The following is a 20494-nucleotide window of genomic DNA, read 5'->3' as shown; positions in this document are numbered from 1 at the left end:
TTCAGCAGAGGAAGACCTGTGGCTGTAATAAACAACAGGATGTGGTAGAGCTTAATCCTGCTTGTTTATCTGTACGATAATCGCTATGTTGGTTGGAGAAGCAAAAGTGGTGCGACAGGAAACACGTATTTGTTTATATCAGAAAAAATACAAAATTACAGATCTTTATGGGGATTTGTCACATTATTCCAAGCTGTTGTTTCATGCCCAGTAGTGACTGTACTGCTGCGTGTAAACGTAGTGAAATCAAATTGTGATGACAGGATTGGTACCAGCCCCTAATGTATGACAATGTATTCCTCCTCATCCCACCCCGTTTCCAAGTGTACTGCGGGTGTGCCGTGCACCTCCAGCCACAAAATGCCAAAAGTACACTGCCGTGCCCTCTGTGCACTGCCATGCTTGACCGAGCTTTGCACTCTTAATTCATGGAAACAGACTGAGGACCATTTCACTGCTGCACACTGAGAGTTTAATAATAGATATCACAATATCAGTGAATGTGTTAGCAGGAAGTAGAAATGAACTCTGTCTTTATTTCTGTTCCATCACTAGATGTCTCTTTTTCCACTCTCTCCCTCTAACCCTCCCTAGTTTCTTTTTTTAAACGGCGCAGATTTTTTAAGCAGACCTCTATTCTAGTCAATGAGTCAGCCGAGCAGTCTGCTTGTGGTTTATACCCCCCCGTCTCTGTTCTAAATAAAGTAGTCCACTCTGCTGTGAAGCCACTAGGCTGGGCTGTACCACTGAGGACATGGGAAAGGATGGCTGATTAGCTGTACTGCAGGATGGCACGCTTACACATACTTTAGTGCAGTGAATGGGCCAAATTTAAACCTCTCCTTAATCTATAATCTGCAGTTGTGTTGTATGGAGAGGTGCTGATGATAAATCACAGCATCCGAGACCTCCCTTTGTCACTGATGGACTTGAATTAAATCTGGGAACTAAAGAAAAGTCGTAATATTAACTTTGTCTTTATTTCCAATTTTGTGTTGGTGGTGTGGAGAAGGATGGAGAGTTAATTTGGTTTTCTGCGGCTCTCTGCCTCATCAGGGGACACTGGCTCATGATCTACTTTGAGTTTTTGTCTGCTGATGATATTAAAATTAAATCACTATCTTTCTATATGGCTAGCAACAGGATAATAATATAGAAAAAGCTAGTGTAGTTGTCAAAATAAGCCCTATGAACTCTTGACTGACATTTGCCAGATTTGTTTAATTTCTCTTTCACTCTTCACCTTTGTCCGTAGTGATGTCCGCAGGGATGCGTGTATGTTTCTGGTTTAAACTTGCAGTAACCTGCTTGTGTTTTGGTCTCCACCAATGCGCCTCAGCAGCTGCTAAACGCTCCAACGTTAGCTAGTTGCTAACTTTGTCTGTCTGCCATTTGTTGCTGGGAAAGTTTATCACAGCTTTTTCGCTGAAAACTGCCTACTGCGTCTAGAAATTACGGTAATGAGAGCGGTGAGAGTGAACCAAAACAGTTAAGTTGTGGGGCACAAAACCAAAACAAGGAGCTGAAAGACGCTATAAAGCTCCAAAGAGCTAAAAAGAACTGCAGAGTCCGTGTTGGCTCGTCACTACGAATGACTCTTTCACATTACATCCATTGTTAATATAAAAATATAGATTTAGCAGCTTTAATGTTGGGAGAAGAGTAGAATAGAGGAAATGTAAGTATGAATCTGGCACATGAGAGGAGAACACATTTCTGCCTATTCAGACAGTGCTACTGTACGTAAATGTGCAATTATTGATAAAATGTGCTATTTTGGGGAATGAAGACGAGTGCCAGTGTGGACAACAGTCACATAATGTCTTTGTTCCAAAGATGGTTAAAAAGTGAACGGACACACAGAGACATCAACTCATTGGTTTTTCATAACGTGTGCTCCGTGGTGCAGTACGGCTGGGATTCACACACTTCCTGCTCTGTTTTTTGTTTACCTCTTCCAGTACTGTGTGCCATCTTGATTGCCAGGAAGAAAGACTCAGTGTAGATAAGAAATAAGAGTTGGTATTACAGAGCTGATGGAGATTGCGTAGGAAAAAAACAAATGGCAGCAAATCATTTTTTCATAGCATTAACTACCTATCTCTGTATTTAAAAAAAGAATAGTTTGCAATCCAGCATTATGATATAAGTGTACTTTCGTACTTGTTTAAAATATTTTTTAATTCTGAAGATATTCTAGTAAACTTCACCTGATAAAAAAGCAGGATTGCGTCCCATTTTTATCATGGCATTTCTGTATCTCTCCAAGGAATCTTGCTCAAAGTTAACCTACGACTAAAATCCTCCAACCTCAAGATGCATTTAAGCTTCCTACGCACATGGAGTAGAGGGTGAATGACATCACTGACACTTTTTGTGCATAACAATTCCTATTATATACGACTATGCCTTGGCTACAGTTAGAATTGAACAGATGCCTTGAAGCCGATCAGTGACGATTACCACTACTGTTGGTCTGCTGTAATCATCCAGCTGCATCTGTGCATCATGTGCGCTGGACCATTTTACCACAAAATCAAGGATCACGCATGAATAACATAATTTACCACCTACTGGGAAGTCCTAACGGGTTAGAACAGCTCTGTATGCAGCTCTCCTAAATCCTGGAGGAGACATGAGTAGGGCTGCAGCTAACGATTATTTTCATGATCCATTAATCACTTCCCAATAATCAGTTTACTCTCACATCATACAAAAAAAGAAGCAAATTCTCACAATTTACACACTTACAATTGTTTGGCATTTTTGCTGGAAATGACTTAAACGAATGATGAAATATTAAATACAGGCCCGGAACTGGGATTTATTAAGGGTAAAGTCGTGCCAGACAAATGCAGGGGCAGATGCCATGGTAACCATGGTAACCTTCAACACACTACGTTGACATTTCATTAACTGTCTGTTACTTTGGAACACATCTGAGGGCCAATTTCAAAACATGTATGAATGGAACAAAAATACAGTCTACATACGATTGTGCAGCCGGGTAGATTGATCAGCAGTTATTTTGATAATCAATTAATCGTTTGTCACACAATAGCACCAAACATTCTCTGGTTCCAGCTTCTCAAATGTGAGGATTTTCTGCCTTTCTCTATTTTACATCATTGCAAATTGAATATATTTGGGGTTTGGACTGGACGAAACATTCAATTTGGGCTCTGTGAAACTGTGATTTAGCAAGATTTTGAAATTCTGACATTTAATTCAGCGATTAATGGAGAAAGTAACTGTCAGAAATATCAACAATGGAAATAATCATATTTTACAGCCCTCATTTTTGATATATTGTATAGATTTGGACCAGCGGACAAACACATACTTTTACACACACATGCACAAAGTTAGGTCAAGCAAGGACAGTGCGGTACTTGCAAGTTGTGAGTTCTATTTGATTCTTTTCTACTCTGTTCTAGTCTATGTTTGTACAAAAAACTAATCTAGAGAAAAAAAATCTCTGTAGATATTTGGACCACACAGACTTTCACTGATAAACACACACATACACACACTTTCTGTCTACCCATGTTATGTTTTTATCTACATTTATATTCGGTTCCTTCTGTTCAGTTCCTTCTATTCTACTCTATTCTATTCTACTCTCCATTCAGACCCTGTACTCCAGCTTTAAAAAGACGCACCCATCTCATTTGCATGCTCGCTGCCGATTGGCTGCTGAGCTTCCAGATGGAATGTGAGCAGGCATGCAGCAGTTAGTGTGTGTGTGTGTGTGTGTGTGTGAGTTTGACCGTATGTGAAGGAAAAATACTCTTCTGCTGTTTTACTGAGAACTATATCTGTAACCACCTCAGCTCCCTCCTCTCTCACCCTCAAATGTAGTTCGAGTGAAGCCAAACACAGCCAACCCACTGCAGCCACACATCACCACATGAAGCCAAATACAGTAGAGAACATTGCCATTTTCTTATCTGTGGCAGCCAGGATTATAGCATAATGACATGATGTTTTCAGGACTCATTTTACACTGCAAAAAAAATCTCCATCTTAACTAGTCATATTGTCTTTTATTTACTTCTTACGCGAATACTTTACATGCATTTTCCAATGCATACTGTAACATCATTTCAGATGATTAAGTTGCCGATTATTTTCTCAATTAATAGTTTTATCAATAAAATGTCAAATGCCCGTGATCATTTCCCACAGCCCAAGATGTCTTGTTTTGTTCGACCGGCCGTCCAAAACCCAAAGATATGCAGTTTACAATCATGTGTGATAAAGAAAAGAAGCTGGAACCAGCAACGTTTTGGCATTTCTGCTTGAAAAATTATGTTTCATCGATAATCAAAATATTTGCAGATTAATTTTCTGTTGATCGACTAATTGATCTACTAATCGTTGCAGCTCCACTCTGATAATTCATCCTGTAACATTTTAGATGACTGAATATTTGGCGATCTCATATGAAGCAATTGACTGTGACACAGTGAGTCTGCGTTGATTGATTGATTGATTGACTGCAAGAGAGTGGAATTAATGCAAAGCTAAACATAGGCTAAAACATGCAAACCACTTATGGTATGGTCTTTAAAGTGTAACTGATATTGATTTACAGAAAATTCCTGAAAAAAGGGAAACGGCATCAGGAACAAACTTATATCTCTTCACTGTAAGAAATGTTCCTTATTTAGAAAAAGTCTTGAGCAGAGTTTGGTATCAGAACCAGTTCTGAATTGGAACCCATTCCAAATGTATATGAATTGGGGGTTCATTAAGAAACGTTTTGCCTTTTGCTCCTGATTCCTGCAAAGTTTAGACCTGCTGCCATTATGATATGGAGAAAATGGAGCTCCTGCTAAAAATTGTGGCTAAGACAGTAGTGATGCAGCAAAGTGTAATCGCTGTGTGAAAACAATTTCATGCAGAGAGGACGTCTGTCTAACATGTCTCCGGGTGTGGTGATAGCACCTCAGAGTCAGCTAATGCTAGGACATCTATAGTAACAGTAATTTATGACAATCACTGTTTGTATATGGTAGCATAAATCTGCTGAAAATAGAAGTGGTTTTTGCTCTTAACATAAAGCATAATTAATTCAATCAGACAACAGTTAACATTAACATTTTTTCAGTGTAATTCCCTTTGGCCTGAACATGATGTTCTGAAGAGTTTATGATGGTTTCCACTGCAATATTCATGCCATAATGACATAAAATGTTTGGCCTGGCTCTCAGTCCAGTTTATCGCTGTGCTTTCCTTCATCGCTGTATCAGAGAAAGTAAATATTCTTCACGAGTCTTTGAGCACGTGATTCATTTGCTGTGTGATTGTGATGAAGGTGCAGGAGGCGGCTTGACTTACCAACAGACTACTACCCCACTGGGGTAAAGGGAATGACTACCACAGCTTGGCTCTAATCCTGACGACCCTCATGGCACCAAACTTCACATGCAGACCAACGTTTGGTCTTTTTCTGCCTATTTCACCTGAACCAGTCAGGCATCCAAATGAAAGGAGAGGCGAGAGATATGTTGAGACCCAACACTGTTAATTATAGGCGTAACAGAGTCGTGCTCTGCTTTTATAATTACTCCTCCTCTGTAGTTCCCAGCTCTTTCCCTGTGTGGTTTACATCTTGAGCCCCATCCCCCCTAATGATACACCACCACTGAAATAAGCTATAAAAACTGTCAACTGCTTTTTAACACTGTTTTCCTCCATAATGTGATTCTTTTCCCAGCAGAGAGGGTTCAGGTAATGAAAGGTCCAGACCACTGTTCACACTGACTGCAGCTGTTCCAGCAACTCTGGGCTCAGTAAGCTTCCTGTCCTAATAATAACAATAACAGCTTCCACTATATATTTATCTCTATGTTTAAAAGATGTGCTATAGAGTGGTTTACAAGACAAATAATGAAACAATTACAAAATGACAAATATTAGAAAATAGAATATTAGAAAAATGATGAATGTCAGATGGTGCAGGTGTGATGCAGGTTAGCGTCAGCACTGAATTCAACAAGGGAAAATGGTCCACTGAACGTTGACCTTTTCTCTGACCAATCCATCGGTAGAACTAACTCATCTTATTATCTGCACACATAATTAAGCTGAAATGTTCTTGTCTGCCTTTGTAAATGAACACTGCAGCTGCCACAGCAACAATTTGATGTTGTAAATTCATGTTAATGACTTTTTATAGACTAAATCAATTCTTCAGGGACTCCCCGTGGCTTAAGGGTAAAGACGCCAACCGGGACCGCAGCGTCCCCAGTTTGAATCTGAATGTCATTTCCCTTCTCTCTCCCCTCATTTTCATGTCATCTCTCTACTGTCAGAACTTCTTAATAAAGGCATAAAAATGCCTCAGTAATATGACAAAAAACAATCTATCAAATCCTTGATCATTTGCGTATTAAATACTTGAATGGGTTTACCAGGTGGTAAAGAATGTTTTTTATGTCTGTTGGTGCTTTTAATGTATTTCATGGTCTCTCAAGTTTTCCATACTGCATAAAGACAACAATTTATTTTTGAGAGCTCATTATTGCACAGGTTGTACATAGTGGTGTGACACACGAATTGACACAACTTCATTAATCATAAGTCATGAGGAATGTGGAGAGCCTCTTTTAATGATTACTTTTGGCTGCACCATGACAGCGCATGGTTTGATTTATGAAAACAGACTTATGAGAGATCCAAAAACAAATTGTAATGACATAAAAAACGTTTAACAGTGTTTAAATGGGAGACACACTACATCATCCATCCATCTCCTTGCAGAGCCATTTATCCCGTCTTTTATCCCATCTCCAGGTTGTGTGCCTTCAGGGTTTGGCCTCATGGATCAGTCTGAAAAGTAGCAGAATTACTAATTGACAGATTTATTTATAGTAAAGTGAAACAGGAGAGGGAGTGAGATATGAAAACAGTCTGTACATGTCCAGTGCTGAGAGGAGGAGGTCTTATCAGCCAGAATAGTTGAGGAAAAACAGCAACACTGCCATGGGTACATCATCATCATGCCAGGTGATGGATAAAAGAAAGATTAGCCTCAAACCGGGCTGTGCTAGTAGTAGGTGAGAGCTGTATCATAGGCTCCAGGTGTGTTGGAAGTGAGCAACACCCCAACTAAGGGTCACTACTGCTAAATATAAAACTATATCCAACTACTGCAGATTTAGTTAATATAAATTAAACGGCCTCTGCTAGAACTACAAGAGTTGGATTTTGTATGTAAAATGTCAGCACTGCTAGTAAAGAGCAACATAAAGGGTAACACTGTTGGTCTAATGCAGCTACTAGAGCTAATTTTAGATCATGCTTAATTGTTTCAATTATGGACCTTTCTCTGCTTCTTCTCCCTCCCTACATCATACCAATTTCACCCGCATTTCTCCATATGGGACATTTTTCACTGTTTATTTTTGACTAATAATTGTGACCTATATTCCCTAATGGAGCAGAGTTAAAGGGGCAGTGTCTGGGTCATTTAAAGGGATATTTTTCCAACACTTAGTGCAGCAGGAGAACAAGGCTGCTTTGTCAGTATTACTATTCCTTTTTATTAATGAATGAGTGAGTATTTACTTATGTGTGTAAGAGCAAGTGACTGCAGGATTACTGAGTGAATGCACACACGTTGTTGAGCATTGAGCAGTTTTATCCTGCTCTGTTGAACCTTAAGAGTTTGTTCAGATACAAATATCAATATGGTTCCTTGACTGACTGTGACATCACCTGATTGCTTCCTCTTTCTATTTTTGGCAAAAAGTGAACCACCTCTAGTTCTGCAGTCACGACCCTGCACCGACTAGGCGAGTATAAAATGAGACATAAATCACAGGTGACCAGAGTCCAGCAGCCTTGAGGGGGTTACAGTACATTTAATTTCATTGTGAGCTTTTTATTTAATTGGTAAATCACACATATTATACTTATATTCTTTAAACTAAAAACAATCTTAAGACGCTAACCTCTGCGACAAATACTTTGCGTTTCCTGTGACTGCCTCAAAATAAAAAGCCACCCCGTGTTTAGCCAGCTGAATCCTTTTTAACATTAGCAGCGGCAGAAGGAAATGTTGGATTTGCAGTAACGTGATACAGCTCTGATACAGCGTTAGGAGAGTGAACAGTGAGGCTGTTATCAATGAGATAAAATTAAAAACAGTAACGCTGGTTTACACACATGCTTCGTTTCCTGCCTCGTTAATCACTTGTGAAATTTGAAACATGTAAATGTAATGGGTTTTTGTGCTGTTATATGAGCATTTTCTTTCAAACTACACTGAAATATGTTGTGTTTCCTGTTACAAAATGTCCAGTGTGAAAAATGTCTTTTATGCCCCCAAATCCCAAACCTTCCTCCCAGCTCACTGTTGATATTTTCAAAAATCAACACAGTTCACAGTTGAGTTGGAAAACATCAGTTCTTCATGTGTTTTGTGTGTGTGTGTGTGTGTGTGTGTGTGAGTGAGCTTACTCCACATGGTTTCAAGACAGCTGCATGTGTCCCAAAGTTTCACCACAGACACACTTGACCTCCTAAACACAAAAACAGACACACTCTCTGAGATAATGAATGTGTGAAGGTGTGAATGTTACTTAAAGTTGACTTGTTTGAAGAGTGTTTAAAGAATATTGCAAAACTTATATCAATCAACAGTGATTTCCAGTATAGTCCTGTACAAACCTTCAACTGGGCCTGTTTACTCTCTTTCATCCCTACACCTCCCTTCCTCACCCTCACTTGACTGCATTTCAGCGCCAGTGATGGACACGACTACAAGCATTGAAGCTTTGATGTCTGCATGTAATTTGAAAGGTCCAATGAAGCCAAAGAAATAAAACACGCCTTTTTAGCAAGTCCAATCCTATTTGTTAATGCCTGGGTGCAAGTACTGCCTGACAGCCTTAATTCAGGGAAAGAAAATCCCCTTAAAAATGTTCAACTTTTTGGCTAGCTACAACCGGAGTGCGCACAAATTGCTGACTTTTACCTATCATAATAGAACTATGCACTAAAATGTTTTAAACCAAATTAAACCTAATTAAATATTATAGTGTTTTACAGTGTTTGTGGGAGGGAAAACCAAAATAATAAGCTGAAAGAGGCCAAAAAGCTCCATAGAGCTGAGGGGAATTGCAGAGTTGGTTCGTCAGTATGAGCAAGCCTTTCATTTCTCCATTGTTTATATTAAAGATTATTGAAGTTAGCTCTGTATTTATTATCCCAGTCATGTCTTTATTGTGGTTACTGGCCTGATTTAATCTGCTGTGACACTTCTGGCAGTTTGGGGAGAAGAGCTGAAGCTAATTTCCAAGAATAAAACATGCAAATCAATTTTTGTATTTTTTGTTAATTAAATCAAGTTATTTTAGTCACTGTCTGTCTGAGAAGCCTCCAAGCAGAGTTGACTTGTGTATTTGATTGGTTCCAACCAATCCATCTGTGTGTGTGTGTGTGTGTGTGTGTGTGTGTGTGTGTGTGTGTGTGTGTGTGTGTGTGTGTGTGTGTGTGTGTGCTTTTGTACTGCTTTGTGCATGTTTGCTCAAGACCAGGGTGACTCATATTGTGTGTGTGTGTGTGTGTGTGTGTGTGTGTGTGTGTGTGTGTGTGTGTGTGTGTGTGTGTGTGTGTGTGTGTGTGTGTAAACTAGGGAAATCAGAGCACCATGCTGTCCCAGGCTCCCAGAACATTGTCTCTCAGCTCAGTGACTCAGTCATCCAGACTGAGGATGAATCTATCACTAATGTTTCCCACTGACTGACTCTTCATGCCATCGACACAGTTTCTGACTCTGACAGATTAGAAACAATTATTCAATTATTCAATTATTCGCTTAGCTGATCGACAGAAAATTAATCTGCAACTATTTTGATAATCACTTGTCATTTTTCAAGCAAAAATGCCAACTATTTTCTTGTTCCAGCTTCTCCAGTGTGAAGATTTGCTGCTTTTCTTTGTTTAATATCATTGTAAACTGAATATTTTTGGATTTTGGACTGTCAGCTAATTGATGAATTGAGAAAATAATCATCAGATTAATCAATATTTAAAATTTGTCTCAGAGTATCTATTTCCAGGTCTGAAAAATTAATATAAGCAGTCATCAGTCTTGCAGAAACCTCAACGTTTCACTCGCATTCACAGATTATTTCCAAGAATGCTAACTGTTAGCATGCTATCTTAGCATTAATCTTAATGGACAGTTGATGGGAATACATTTATAAGTTTTAGTGCCCTGACACTCCGAGCCTGCTTTAAAGAACTGCATGGTGCCAACAAAGACCAACTGATCAAACACATTGCCCCACATTGCATGAAATCTCTTCATGTTGCCTCACATCTTCTTGCTGTATCATGTACCCCCGAAATGTCTGCTTTTTATGAGCGAAGACAAACAGCCCTATTTTCTCCCCCACAAAGGTGAACAAGTATGTTGTACAATATAGACTGTGTAAAGTATTACCAGCTATAACCAAAAATACCACAGTATATGACTTTATTTGGAGTGTTAACTGTCAAACTCTTCATGTTTTCCAGCCTTTTTCAGGTGACCAGATGGACGACTTCAGCAGTGAATTATTCAGCAGTTTCTTTGATGACCATCTATTAGAGCGGCCCCTTCTGGCAGACAGACCTTCACCTTTACACATGGACATGGACAGCAGCCCAGGTCAGTTCCTCTTTTATTATGAATCATTATGAGAGTATACATGCCACTTTCCTCACAGGAAACACTGTAAGAATTGTACAAAAAATCAATAGTCCCATTTAGATGACCTTCTCGTTTCCTCAAGCCTCCAGCAGTGCAGTAGCCAGTTGCTTCACTCCTCACCCAATGCATGGGTAGAAAAGACCTCTATCCCATTATTTGGTCTGATTCGAAAGCCAAAACTCTGCATGGAGACCAACTGTATCAGGTTGTAACTTCTCAACCACATCAACTCTGGCTCAGTCCTCCACAGAGAGGTCATTTCCACCATATTAGAGCCAGTTTCTGTTGCCAAAGTCTGTGATTTCCAAAACTCCTGCCTTTAAACCAGAAGGAAACACACAAAACTTCTACCCCTCACCTAGCAGGTGCTGGGTCTGTGAAGAGGAGGCACCAAGTTGTTGGTTCAGGCTACAACTGGCTGAGCTGTGCCAGAGCTGCACGAACGGGCCTTGGTATCCCTGCATCCCAGAGTTATTGTACTTCTTTCAGTCTGTTGAAGCTGTCAGAAGGATCAACTTGCAGCACTACTTATCACACCGTTATTCTCCAGCAGTGATACCACTCACACACCAGGTGCTAAATATCCTGCGAGCATTGTGGCTCTGTCCATAACAGTCCTGTCATGTCTGAATAAAGCCTTAAGGAACATTTACCTAACGGACACCTATGTCTGAACGACAAAAAGCCAGCACTTTAACAGATTGATGAAGACAGCAATGTTATGATTTGATGTCTGAAAAGGCTTTTGAATCTCACAGATATTCAAGCAGAGCACAGCTACTCTTTGAGTGAAGACTCCGCCCCCCAGAGCCCAGCCCTGTCAATCAAAATGGACCATGAATCTGGTAGGTCATCCTATTCATTAAAAGGCTTCACTAAATTTTATATTAATTTGTTCTTTGCTATTTTAGTTTATGCTGCCTGGAAACAAGCACAGCCAACCAAAACTCTGCTGCTGATGTTTAGTCTGGTTCTTTATCATACTGGCTGTCCCCTGTTATCTGGTTGGCTAAGTTTTCAGTCTGATATAATATTTAACATGCAGTCTGACCCTGTCTGCTGTCTGTCAAATAGTATACACTCTGATTGGCTGGATCCAATGTCTGTTATATAATATGTGTGATGATTGGCTTAATCTGTTGTCTATTATATTGGAAGTAAGAGGCAAGTGTCTACTGCAGTGTGATATAAAAATACTGGATATTTCAGATCCTGCTTTGCCTGTCTTTCTCTTTCTGACTCATCTTCTCCTCCTGTCTTCTTCTCTGTCTGTGTCTCTGCCTGTCTCCCACTATCTCTGTCTGTCTGTCTGCGTGATGTCTGTTCTCCGTTTGTCCCGGGGATCCTGCTGTCTGAGCAGCAGGATCCCAGTCTGAGCAGTTTTCCTCCAGCTAAGCCCTGCCCACCTAACACACACACACACAGTCACACACACACACAAATACAGACTCACACAACGCTATGACAAGCATATGGTTTTGAGTCTGCAGCTTTAGCCTAAGCCAGCGGAAACTCTCTTTCTCTCTTCTGTCAGGTTATCTCCCTCTCTCTCTCTCTCTCTCTCTCTCTCTCTCTCTCTCTCTCTCTCTCTCTCTCTCTCGCTCTTCTTCCTGTCTGCATCTCTCTCTCGAACTATCCTGTTTTCTATCTTTCTCTCCTTCTCTGTCTCCCTTAATCCAATTAAATCCACTTTATTGGTATGAATATCAGATTACCTGTATTGCCAAAATACCACCAAAAAAAAAAGTCTAGTTGACAATGAAAAACAAAAAAAATCTAGCTCACACAGGCTTGTGGGTTGTCAGGATGTGTATGTTTTCAGTGTAAGTAACTCCAGTCAATCCAAACCTAACATGTATGCTGTAGTTAGAATGTACATTTACACTGATGCCAAAGCAAACAGGATGTTATAAAAACTAAAATTACATATTAAACCATTAACCATCAACATAATATATTACAGAATAAAACAAAACCTTTAGATAGTTTTGATTTGAGGGTAGTTTATTTATATTTTTCTCATTCATTGCATCCGTCTATTAGGTAACTGTCATCTCAAGCTCACATATGGAACACACACACACAGAGACACAGAGAGAGAAACCCACATATCATGTATTTGAATCTATTCCTGCCTATTTTATATTGAACTCAATCCAAAATGCATTTTACAAACTACATTTGCTCCATAAAGCCTCACTATAAACTTTGGGATACTTACTTCAGTGTATCCACTGCACAAATGGACCATTTTTTTATACATATATATATATATATATATATATATATATATATATATATATATATATATATATATATATATATATATATATATATATATATAGCAAAGTTGTAAAGAGAAATAGTATATGTAGTGACTCAGTTTCCAGCAATATTGTTATTTGATTCTGTCGATAACCTTTTATAATTGCAGATTGATAAAAAGTTGTCTACTTGGCTGGAATATGAAGAGGTTTTAAGCAAGGTCTCCAGCGGGGTTGAACGTTCCTGCGATGTAATTATTATTACTTCCTGGGAAGATATCACGCTGTTCCCAGATTTCTCGCCATAAATGAAGTTTGATTTTAAACAAAAAACAGCAGATTCTTCCTCAAAGAATGGGGTTTATTCTCATTTTTTGATGTTATTCTTTTATATATGTTAGATTTTTGTGTTAATATTTTTTCTTGGTACAACAATTCAAGTATCTTTGAGATGGAAAAAAATACAGTGCCAACTCTAGGTGTGATCCTCTTTTTTCCAGAATATCTTCTTACCAGTTATAGTATGTCGGATAGTTACATGGCAATGACCATGCATGCAGTGGCAGTGAAGGATAAAATGTTTGCATGCTGCCATTTTGAAGGCAACTTTGTTTCATTACATGTACAATATATGATAGCACACAGGCACACAGGCTGAAAAGTCAGTAGGTTCTGGCAAGAATTGCCCATAAATACCAGGAGCTCAGTTCCTGGTACTCAACCCTAATCTCCAGTGAAGCATAGTGCATGCTTGTGAAGAACACTGGTTGAGGATTCTTGTGCATGCTGTACTTTGTGCCTTTTTAAAAGGCCTTCTCAGCATCCAGTGAGAGCACCACAACAGGAGCAGTTGTTTGTTTGTCTTCAAACAAGTCAGGTTAATTAACCACCTGGGGATGTCAGAAGTTGTTGACCTTTCAAAAAGTCAATTTGTTCTGAATGAAGGAATTTGTGGATCTCTTGGACAACAACATAGATAGCAATTTAAGGTAAGCAGTGGATGCTCCTATCACATACCGATTACAGTCAAATGTGGTTGATTTGACACCAGTCACTAAATGTTTTTACAGGAAACTGTCAGATAAGAGACACTGCAAAACCTGCCACTTTTGCCTCAGTACCTAAGTATAACCTACGTTACAGTATTTGAATGACTCTCAAGTCTCTTTTGGGAAGCCGAGCCCCCTTAAAGCATTAGACTAAGTTTGTAGGGGGTGGCAAAAATGTATAATTAATGATGGATTTTATTAATCATAACATTTGAATACTCCTACAGTAGTTGATATGACATTAAAATGAACTCAAACTGAAGCCCATGTGTCAACTCATGGCCAGATTAACCTGTTTGGGGGCCACCTGGGACAAAAAGTTGATGTTGGGCCCCTGTTGCCGCCACGTTCCCATCAAATATAGTGCACACAGCACACTATAGATAGCAGCTTCATTATATTTTGCACTGAGACCCAGAAACCTTTCTGTATGTCTGAAAGACAGTTTGTAGTAATTCGATGAAACACCACATTATTTAGGAAAATGCACCAATATAAACTAAAATAATAAAGGTATAGGTTGAGATTTTACCTCCACAAGACAAGGCCACAATATTACGTAATAATGCCGGACCTAGTTGATATTGTACTTTGGTATAAATTCCCCAACAAATTTGCAAGTAATCAGATTACCAAATAGTACCAGACACGCAGTGAACTTAGGGCTTTTGGGGCCCCTGGAAGTCTGGGCAGAGTATGAAGGTCATCTTCAGCCATTTTAAATATGTGTGCTTTATGGCATTCACCACGCAGATTTTAATATGATAATTAAGACTTGATAGCGAGTTTTGAACTTTCCTGTCCTTTCTCTTTCTCTCTCAGCCTGTGGTCTTAGTTCTTGGTGCTCTTATTCAGTATAAGACAAGCTGTGTGTTTTACTACAGCTCCTACTGCGCTGCTCCATCTATTGTTTTAATACTCCAGCTGCCCCACTGAGATCAAACACAGTCACCACCACTCCTCCGTTAACCCCCTGTGATGACTGCCAGGAGCCTTTGGTCATTAGCCATTGCTCTATGATAGGATTTCTTACCTGGGTTTACTAGCCACACAGGCAGACTTTCTTTCATTAACAGCATCCAAAGAGTTTCCATAAAGTGGTGAGCGAGAGGATCAGGTTTTACTTTATTACTTTCATCCACAGCATCTTTAACATTTACTTTACACTGGACAATACTACAAAAATACAAAACAATATGTCTAAAATGATGTTTAAACCTCCTGCACATACTTTTAGTGATACAGTATACACCAAGATGGATAACAGAAGAACTTTGTTGCTATGGTTGTTTTTTGTCAATTACGCCTTAATCAAGCCAATGTACAAATCAAAGCATTTCCTTCGAAGAACAAAAGCAGAAATAAAACAGTCCACAATCATGTACAACAGTTTTTAATCAAACTTCTCCCCAACAAAGGATGTGTCATTCTATCTTTGATGAAACTACTGAAGTTGCCACAAATACGACAACCTTCCTATGCATTGGCTACAGCTTCTGGTATTCATTAAAAATGGTGGTAGAGGGCTTCCAATCAAGCCCCAGCTTAACAAGGGCAGGAGGCTTAACGAGGCTCAGGAGCAGCAGGACCCGGCCTCATTAGGAGAGGCTTCTGAGGGTCTCACTTATCAAGAGGATGTAAGGAACAGGTCAAAGGTGGAGCCACCTCAAAACTGAATTCACATGGTACTTCTAATCTCTTTTAATATGCAGTCATGCATTTGGCTATTCAACGTTGTGGTCCAGAGCAAGATATCTTGACAACTGGTAGCCAGGTTGCTATGATAATATTTGATAATGGTAGTGACGTGTCTCTGCTACTTTTACTCATTAGCTTGCTTAAATCAAATGTGCACATTATTATTTTATCAGCTGCAGCTGTGTTTTCCATGCTACAGTATGGCACTGCTGTGATAAATGTCCCTTTAAGCAAATTCAACATGTTACAGCAGCTACATACGTTTTAACAGTTTCCATCACTGTATTTTGTTTACGGTTAGTTTTGTAGATTTTGAGACTAGATTGAAAAAGTTTATAGCCTGCCATGCTGTTAACCTGTGTCGTTCTGTGTACACGGACGCAGCTAAAAAGAAAAGTACAGTGATTTGAGTAACAAAATGAGCTTCGACTCGAGGGGCCTCTAAATCAATAAAACCATTGAGAGAAAATGAATTGTCAACTATTTCGATTAATCGCTCAAGTCAATTATCAAGCTAAAATGCTAAAATGCTAAAATTATTTCCTTAGTTGCAGCTTCTTAAATGTGAGGATTTGCTGCTTTTCTGTTTTATATAACTGTAAACTGAATATATTTGAGTTGTGGACTGTTGGTTGGACAAAACATGACCTTAGGCTTTTGTAAATTATAATGGGAATTTTTCACTATTTTCTGACCTTTCATAGACCAAAGAATTAATGTCAAATAAATCAAAAATGAACAGAATTGTTAGTTTCAGCTCTACACTACAGCTGACCTAACTCTAGGACGATATATTGTTGGTGTGATGACATTAACATGCTTTGGAATTGTCACTGGCTCATTAGCACGCCAATGATCACTGAATTAATCAGTGCCAGAAATCCAAATCACTTTTTACTCATATACTAACCATTGATCTAGGAACTGAGCTGAAACAAACACCACAAACAATACTGATTGAACACTCAGGCCTTTCCTCTAGTGCCAATATCACTTCAAAAGTCCTAATATTGTCATATTTGTATACAGCTGATACTAAGAATGGCTTGATTGGCGCTGATACTGATCGGCTCTAGTAACCCCCCAAACTGTTATTTTTTGACAATATTGAGGTCAGTGTTTAGTATTCGGGTTATTGACGCCACAGATTGCAGTGCTGAGTTTGCGACGATTGACTTTAGGTTGTCTAAGACAGCAGAAAGAAGGGATTTGTTTTTAGGATGGACTCTCTGTGCCGATCCCCGCTGTAGTGATGGACAGGATAACGAGATAAGCTACCAGCTCTCTGAAGGGGAACACACCTCCACCCCCCTCTGCTTCCACCCAGCACACGCAGCTTGTAAACTTCAGAGCATTTTACCAGCAGAATGTTGCTAGGAAACCAGGAGGTGATTAAAATGACGTTCACTCCCAACACACACACACACACACAGCAGCCCTCATCTTGTTAAACTGCTAATGCTCTCTTTCTATACACCATGGGAGACTTTTGGTTGTGTGTGTGTGTGTGTGTGTGTGTTGTGACAAACATCAAAGGGTCTGTCCTGGTGTTCATGTGTTATTCTGAAGTGGAAAAAAATGCTGACTCATTGAAACATCACACACATTTTGTCACCATTTGCCTCTAAAAAGTTATGTCACGGCCCAGAACATGGTTTCACTCTTCAATTTAAAGTTAAACCTTGAGTTAAAAAGACATTCATATAGACTGTTAGGTGGACTTTTGCCTAATGAGGCTCCCTTGGAGCGGTGTCTAATCAGCTCACCTTTAAAAGGGCCTTAATTGAAAGCATACATAGTCAACTCTGGTAGACTCATCAGTACGTCTATCATTACAAACTCTTCCTGTGTGGACAAGCACTGTCCAAATGAACAGAATGTTATTTTGAACAAAAGATGTGTATAAAAGACACAAAGGGGACCTGCAAGAGACAGATTTAAAAAAAAAAAGGGAGGTTAAAAATGATGCAGCAGAGGCTGAGATGTCCCAAGCTACAGGGTCAAGCTAAAACACTCCTACAGTTCCCATAATGCAACTCGACTGCATCTTTCCTGCCTGGAACCCCCCCACAATTTTCACATCTCATCATAATGCAAGCTTTCTCTTGTAAATTTAAAGTCTCAAAACCAATGTGAGATTTTCACAGTACTTCCCATGTAGTACATCTACATGACGAGTAAACTGATCTTCATGTGTAAAATTGGTGGAATGCTCCTTTAAAGCCACCTAATGACAAATCCAAAGGAAAGATCAGAGTTGAACTAGAGAGTTAAGAGAAATGCCCAGTCAGTTAATTTTGGATTACATAATGCTGTTGATCGCGGCATCTGGATTCTGTCTCACAAAGAAGAGTTAAATTAGCTGGATACCGAGTTTACCGAGTGAAATCTGGAATTTACTAAATCTGGAAATGGACTAAAAAACGGCTGTTCCCGGTTTTATTCAGTGCACTTATCCCGCTAACTCAGTAATCCTGTTTGTGAGACGGACTCCAGGAGACATGACACTCTCTTGCCAGTGGCAGGATTTTCTTTAGGCCCTTAGTAATATCCTATAATGTTCAAGCTCATTGAGAAGAAGTCTAGCGGTGGCTGCAAGAGGTTCTCACACAGGTTACTGAACTGTGTGGGAGCTAGCTGAAGTCCAGACTGGAAAAAACAACGCACAGTGTTGTTTCAGGTACCGGTGAGAAGATGAAATAAGAACCGGGAAAGCTAGTTTGAGTAATAGATTTGTGAGCAGCTCATGAATAAACATGATAAATGATCATGACAGTCAGACAATCAGACACCAAAACACTACACAGTGGTTTATAATACTCTCTTATTTTATCTTTCATCGTGGCGATCGCGAGATAAACAGTAATCTACCAGGAATGTGTGCTTTCACGTATCTGATTGGCCAACGCAGTGTCTCGCCGGATGAGGCTGCACTGCTTTGCAGCAAAAGTTGATTCAGGTTCAACCTTTTTGCCAAATGACCTAATTTTTTTTGCTGGATTCCTGTGCTTCAGCACCACCGCTGAGGCCTTAAGGCTGCCCTCATCCCACTGTAAGAAGTTTTGCCATTTCTATAGAGTTTGCCCCCTTATATTTGCCCCTAAAATTAGAGTTCAACTTTTGGCTGAAAAGTTAATGAGTTTTAGGTTTTTAGTGACTCCATCAGTAAGTTTTTGAGAACAATGAATAAATGAATGGGGTAAAAATATGATTTCCATCCGATTGTGTTGGACTCATTGCACATAGTGTCAACTGACTACAATTATTGGTGGACCCTTTGCTTCTCATTGATTGTCACTGATGAATTGTAATGATGTTTTCCCCACAATAAACATCAACATCCCTGTGAGCTTTGGTTTGTCAGAGGTCATTTCGGGAGGCTGGGCGGTGCTGGCAGGGAGGACCGGAGCCTTTTCATCAACTTGCCCACTAGGACACCAAATATACCAGGAGGGCTAGTGACTAACTTTCCTGCAGCACTTATGTCCCTAAAAATACTTTCTGCAGCTCAAAGTAGACTAAACAATGGAGTACCTGTGACATGCTCTTCGAAATATAGCCTCATTGTGTTTTGGTGAACCTCCTTTGAAATTGTACTCAATTATGCATATTTTCTACAGTGTTTAAAAGCAGCAACTTGTCTCTTGTCTCAGAAAGGATACTAAAGATGAGTGGCTGGTTCAGCCCATCTTTTATTTCAGGGTAGATACACACTCAGTGGAGACAAATTATGCACCGCAGTTGCCAGAGCGACGTCGTCCAGCAGTCTGTAATAACCAGCTTTGTCAGGAAGTACTCAAATGTTTTGGGGAAGCTCTTTGAAAGTGTGATTTATAAGCTACCAGTTACTTCCCATTGGAAGACCTACAGCAAAGCCTCCTTGGAGGGAAATATCATTAGGTTTACTTATGTTGCTCAGAAAATTGAGGTTCATTCTGCTATTTGAAAAGGGCCAGGAGCTTTCCAGGCTGGAGTTAAGGTGTTTGATTATTACAGTGAACATGTGATATTTTTTATTTTTATTTTACCATTAACCAAGTTTATTCCTGATCTTGGAAATAGTAGTTTGACAAAAAAAAATCCCAACTCAGGGTCCACTTACTAGCTTTGCAACCATATCACACAGTCTTCATCAGAATATGTGTGTGATACAGTTGAAAGCTGCAGAAAAAGCTATTAAGGGAACCATGACTTGGGATTGTTCTGTCACATTGCCTATTGACACACCAGTACGACCTCTAAGCATCTTGATCCCCAGTTTTCCACCATCAAACCTTCCATCCACCTACAAAATACTACAAATGGATACATCTAGCTTTAGTGTAGCACACAAATGTCTTTGTAAATGTTGATTTGTTGTTATTTTGTCTTTCCCTTAGAATTTGAATGGAACTTCAGTCAGGACCTTTCAGCCATCTTGGTGAAACAGGAGGAGCCTGATGTGGGTCAAAGGCTAGATCCTCAGCCTCTGGAAGGCCCACCTCTCATATTAAGCCCTGCCCCCCCACACAGAGGGTCGCCATGGAAACACACGGTTAGCATCCATCAGGCCTGTGTCTCAGCAACGAAACACTGCAAATTACGTTGTTGTTGATGTTAACCGGTCAGTTCAAAAGCAATGTTCATCAGCATTATTGTTGTTTATGTGTTTCTTTAGGAGCGCAGTCAAGACAGTGTGAAGCCAGTGGCCATAAAAGATGAACCCAGAGAGATTGGACAGTACCTCAGCCTGCCCAGCGGTACACACACACCACAGACAGATGCACAAACACCCA

The 20494-nt window shown here is 39.7% G+C and overlaps 1 protein-coding gene across 1 annotated transcript in view; it reads left to right on the top strand.

Moving 5' to 3' along the window:
- Window positions 1-20494, top strand: part of creb3l1 (cAMP responsive element binding protein 3-like 1) — a 35767-nt gene that overhangs the window by 1707 nt on the left and 13566 nt on the right. The window contains exons 2-5 of the mRNA XM_044188652.1: window positions 10534-10666; window positions 11467-11553; window positions 20099-20253; window positions 20377-20458. Coding sequence (XP_044044587.1) covers window positions 10534-10666; window positions 11467-11553; window positions 20099-20253; window positions 20377-20458 — 457 coding nt within the window. The remainder of the gene's footprint in view (window positions 1-10533; window positions 10667-11466; window positions 11554-20098; window positions 20254-20376; window positions 20459-20494) is intronic.

Source organism: Siniperca chuatsi, linkage group LG24, assembly GCF_020085105.1.
Source record: "Siniperca chuatsi isolate FFG_IHB_CAS linkage group LG24, ASM2008510v1, whole genome shotgun sequence".
In the NCBI taxonomy this organism is placed as follows: Eukaryota; Metazoa; Chordata; class Actinopteri; order Centrarchiformes; family Sinipercidae; genus Siniperca; species Siniperca chuatsi.
Note: the sequence above shows the minus strand (reverse complement) of the source record. Positions and strands in the feature narration are given on the sequence as shown.